The 4,954-nt window shown below is 31.7% G+C and overlaps 1 protein-coding gene across 1 annotated transcript in view; it reads right to left on the bottom strand.

Annotated features, from left to right (window-relative positions):
* Positions 1-4,954, bottom strand: part of LOC106459205 (neuroendocrine convertase 2) — a 103,899-nt gene that overhangs the window by 51,511 nt on the left and 47,434 nt on the right. Inside the window, exon 3 of the mRNA XM_013918811.2 lies at positions 2,193-2,324. Coding sequence (XP_013774265.1) covers positions 2,193-2,324 — 132 coding nt within the window. The remainder of the gene's footprint in view (positions 1-2,192; positions 2,325-4,954) is intronic.

The following is a 4,954-nucleotide window of genomic DNA, read 5'->3' as shown; positions in this document are numbered from 1 at the left end:
TATATATATATATATATATATAGTAAAACTATATAGAATGTGAAATAATTACAAAAATTAAATCAGATTGTCTATTTATCTATTTACACAAGTGATAAGACATGGTTTGTTGATCACATATACAATGTGTGGTTTATTTACATAACTTCCAATACGTGGTCTGCTCACACAATTCAGAATGCATGGTGTGTTTACACGATATATATGTGGTCTATTTATACAACATATAGTAAAAGGTCAGTTTACACAACTGATAATATGTGAGCTATTTGTATAAGTCACAATACGAGATTTGTATTCATGACTCACGTTACGTGGTGTATTCACATAGTTTACAATATGCAGTTTAATTATTATACAGCATGCATGCTAGTTACACTTTTCACTACATAATTTATTTGCAAAATCTACACTTTGCATGCAGCCAATTACAGACTTTTAAAATTGCAATTTATCTATTACTAGGACTTAGAAACATGTAACGTACTTTAAACGGAAATTAAATGCCATGTTTCTAACAATATACCAGCAATCGCCTTTCGATGTCTGGGGCATCATTTCGTAATTAGTTTAAGATGAGATCTGAATTTTATAAAGATTCCAGTTACATAATATATATATTTATACAATAATGTATTGTACACAATCTGAATAAATAAACAATCATGGTTCACTAGCGAAGCTTATGTGTAGAAGCTGAACATAGATGCAGCAAAATATTAAAGCTTCTCGTGTATAATAAGTAAAGAGAGAGAGAGAGAGAGATGTATATCGTAACTAAACTCTCGTATTAAAGAAATTACTCATTGTTGGATAATAAAATAACAGGTAAGTATAGATTTTAGAACAAACCTAAACAACGACATGAGTGAACAAGTATCTTATACTTCATCGCCTGAACAAAATAACTTACAACTAAATAATATTAAATTTTGAACAATTTGAGCAAATCCAATGTTTGTTTTATCATTAGGGTAAACTAGTAAGGGCAATACACTTCTCTGTAAAGTCGATCAGTCAAAATGAGTTACGAAGAAGGGAATAATGTATTGTACACAATCTGAATAAATAAACAATCATGGTCCACTAGCGAAGCTTATGTGTAGAAGCTGAACATAGCTGCAGCAAAATATCAAAGCTTCTCGTGTATAATAAGTAAAGATAAACATTTAATATATCATGTATACTCTGGTCTTACTGAAAACTCTGACCAACGGTATCGATCACAACGTCTTAGTTTTCTGAAAAAGCTGGGCACTGATATGTTTAATAATGATCCAGTTAAGCACTAATATGATTTAAAGTGTTTAATCAGATGATCCTTCGGAAAGAGTGAAATGCCCGCATAAACAAATAATACTACTAAAATTTCTAAACATGTATTAAAAATAAATCTATATAAACAATCGTTTTTCAGCCAATGTTTGCTTCGCCTGGAGCAAATCAGCGTTTTTGAGATGTACACACACCCACACGTATAACTAGCATGAAAAGATGTTTTTTGTTTGTTGTGAAGCTCAAAGCTTCGCAATAGACTATCTACGCTGTGCTCAACTCGAATTTTAGCGTTGTAAGTCCACAAGTTTAAAGCGGAGCCATTGAAGGGAGATTAATTTGACTGTTTAGGGATTGTCTAAGATCTTAAAGAGTTCTTTCGCTATTAGATTTCCACCTCCTTGGTAGGTAAATAAGTGTAATAAAGGGATTATCCAAATAAATATTTTCCTTATACAGATAGATCTTCAATATTAAACAAATTAAGTAACACAACTGATACTGTGTTAAAGGTCAGGTTAATTAATTCTTATGATATTCTAGGATATTTCAAAATATCATTCAATACTTATTACACTTGTTCCTCATAAAATATGAACGTAATAACAAAGCATCTCTAGTGACGTATTAATGAAATTCGAATGACTTCTGATAGAACTAAAGAATCACTGATGGTTTCTCAGAATGAGTTAAAACTGAAGAATATTAAAATTCTTATAAAAAACGAATAAAAAATATTTTCTCAACCTGTAGGCAATAAATAAAAAAATGTCAACTAGGAAAGTATTCAAACAGAAGAATACACTACAAGAACTAAGGCAGAATCCACTCAACACCAGAAATAAACAGGCTCATCAGAAATGGGCATCTTTTGTATGAATATATATATATATACAGTATGGTGAAGAAGTACTTACCAAGTACCATTGGAATGGAAAGTAAGGATCGTTAGGCTCTTTGGGCGGAACTAGGTTCTCAGCACCGAGCTTCAACTCACGATAGCCTCGCTTCTCTCTCCTGAAGCCAATCTGCTGAACAGCAAGCTCTACCTGCAAGATAATGAACACGTTCGTAAACAATATCTGGAACAGTTAGTTTAATTCTAAGATAACTGGGGCATTCGCAGGCATTAACCTGCTAAACAGTTACTTCTGTCACTAAGATAATGACAGTCACTCAACCTTTAAGAAAATGAAGACTTACAGGTTGTTAAATAGTTGGCCTCCAACATGATTAAAATAGGTCTTTTGAACAATCATCTCTATTTCCAAGATAATTAAAACTTTCGAAATTGGCTGTTGAACAGTGAGCTATTCTTGGGATATAGAAAGACTATTCCTAGATCGCATACTCAATAGCTAGCTATATCTTGTGACGGATTTATTATTCTATATTCATTTTAATATCGATGTTTGTTTAAATTAAATTTATATTTAGAAATGTACATAACTCATACTGTTAAATCTGTATTGCGAAACTCCCGCCTAATTAACAATCAACAATATATGTGTTTACGTAAACGTCAGTGTTAGCGTCAGTATTGTTACGTAAAACTGAAATTTCGAGAAACTCTCCACACGCCTATAAATATATCCAACGCAACGCGTCTGAAAAGAGTATCTATTATTGGTTTGCTATAGTTGGTGTGCTATACACTTCGTAAGTTATAACTGTGATTAACGCTTATTAATCGGAAAACTTCGGATATTTAACCAGGAACATTTATAAATTTCGAACATTACAAACCATTTAACTTCAGTGGATTCACATCGAATATTGTACAACTAGCTGTATCTATAAAATGACGGTAACTTCCTTAACTGATCTGTTTTATTATGGTGTGCGTGTGTTTCAGTTTCATCACTCTCAAAACTGACCTTATGTTTGGCTTAAATAACACTGTTTCTTTTACCCAGTTGATTTAATGGATCAGTACGTGCTTTCAGCAACTCAACCTGGATGTGAACTGATTTATGCAACGTCTTTTTCTTCTATTACCAAACGGTAGCTGAGAAGATTCTGACTTTCATGTAATTATGAAGATATGAAGCGAGAGTTAGCGAACACGGCCGATGAGAATAAGCAATTCTCCGAGGTATTAATTCTCATTCACGGCAGAGACGTCAACAGTTAGAAGTGTGGGGTCTAGCCTGTGAATGGTAATACATCAGGCCCGAACGTGTTTTCAGAGTCACTTTCGTATAAGCTTAATGCATTGTCTGAGTGTGACGTCATAACACAAGTCCTGATGTCAAGCGCTAATTACGAACAAGATCAAGTTACTCGTAAACTTCCTAAGTTTTTTGAGCAAACTTTTCTATGATGATTATTTACCTAATAAGAAATGAGGAACAAACGACTGCATGAAATATCAATTTACAAACACACATTTGTTTTCCTAGTATTCTACGTTTCAAGAAATAACCAAATTAGAACATAAACGTCGTCACTTGAAATCTTCTCAAACCCACAACACATAGCAAAATATTTCTGCCTTAGAACATTGTCTGGGTTTTTGTAAGGCTTGATTCTGAATCTGATTTAACAAGAGTTTGGTTGAACCACATATTTAAATAAAATCTTAACTAATGACAATTTCTGTGACATACTGATACCAAATTAGGATTTTCATAATATACCTTTTATATATTTATATAATGACAATATCTATGGCATATTGATATCAAATTAGGATTTTTAGAATATATCTATAATATATTTTCATAATGACGATTTCTGTGACATATTGATACCAAATTTGGATTTTAGAATACATCTTTAATTTAATTTATATAATGACGATATCTGTGGTATTTTGATACTGAATTAAGATTTCCATAATATACCTTTAATATATTTATGTAATGATAATTTCTGTAACGCTCCCCAGTGGCACAGCGATATGTCTCTGGACTTACAGCGCTAGAATCCGGGTTTCGATACCCGTGGTAGGCAGAGCACAGATAGCCCATTGTGTAGTTTTCTGCTTAATTACAAGCAAACAAACATTCTGTGATATATTGTTACCAAATTAGGATTTTTAGAATATATCATTTATATAATAACGATTTTTGTAGCATGTTGATACCAAATCAAGATTTTCCGTTTATATACTCTTTTTGCTAAGATGTTATGAAATCAGGATTTTCATAATATATCTTTAATTTCGTGTATATACTCTTCATGCCATGTTAATAGCAAATCAGGATTTTTAGAATATATCTTTAATATCATTTGTATAATGACGATTTCTGTGGCATGTTGATACCAAAGTAGGGTTTTAGAATATATTTCTAATATCATTTATATAATGATGATCTTTGTGATATATTGATACCAAATTAGGATTTTGGAATATATTTCTAATATCATTTATATAATGACGATTTCAGTGGTATATAGACACCAAATCAAGATTTTCCTAATACATCTTCAATTTCATTTATATATTATTTATGGTATATTGATACGAAATCAGGATTTTCATATCTTTAATTTCATGTATATACCCTTTAAGCAGCTAAGTAGGATAAGAAGAGTAAGGGGATGTCTCCGCTTGCAAGCGTTAAACATCCAACATAATCAAATGAAAAAAAAAAAGGAGGGAAAGAAATGAGTTACATTCATTTATTCTTTTTTTAACCTATCCATTTTATTTTCACCCTTTTTTGTAACGGGC

Source organism: Limulus polyphemus, unplaced genomic scaffold (genome assembly GCF_000517525.1).
Source record: "Limulus polyphemus unplaced genomic scaffold, Limulus_polyphemus-2.1.2 Scaffold26, whole genome shotgun sequence".
Classification (NCBI taxonomy): Eukaryota; Metazoa; Arthropoda; class Merostomata; order Xiphosura; family Limulidae; genus Limulus; species Limulus polyphemus.
The sequence above is the reverse complement of the archived record's forward strand: the minus strand, read 5'-3'. Positions and strand labels throughout refer to the sequence as shown.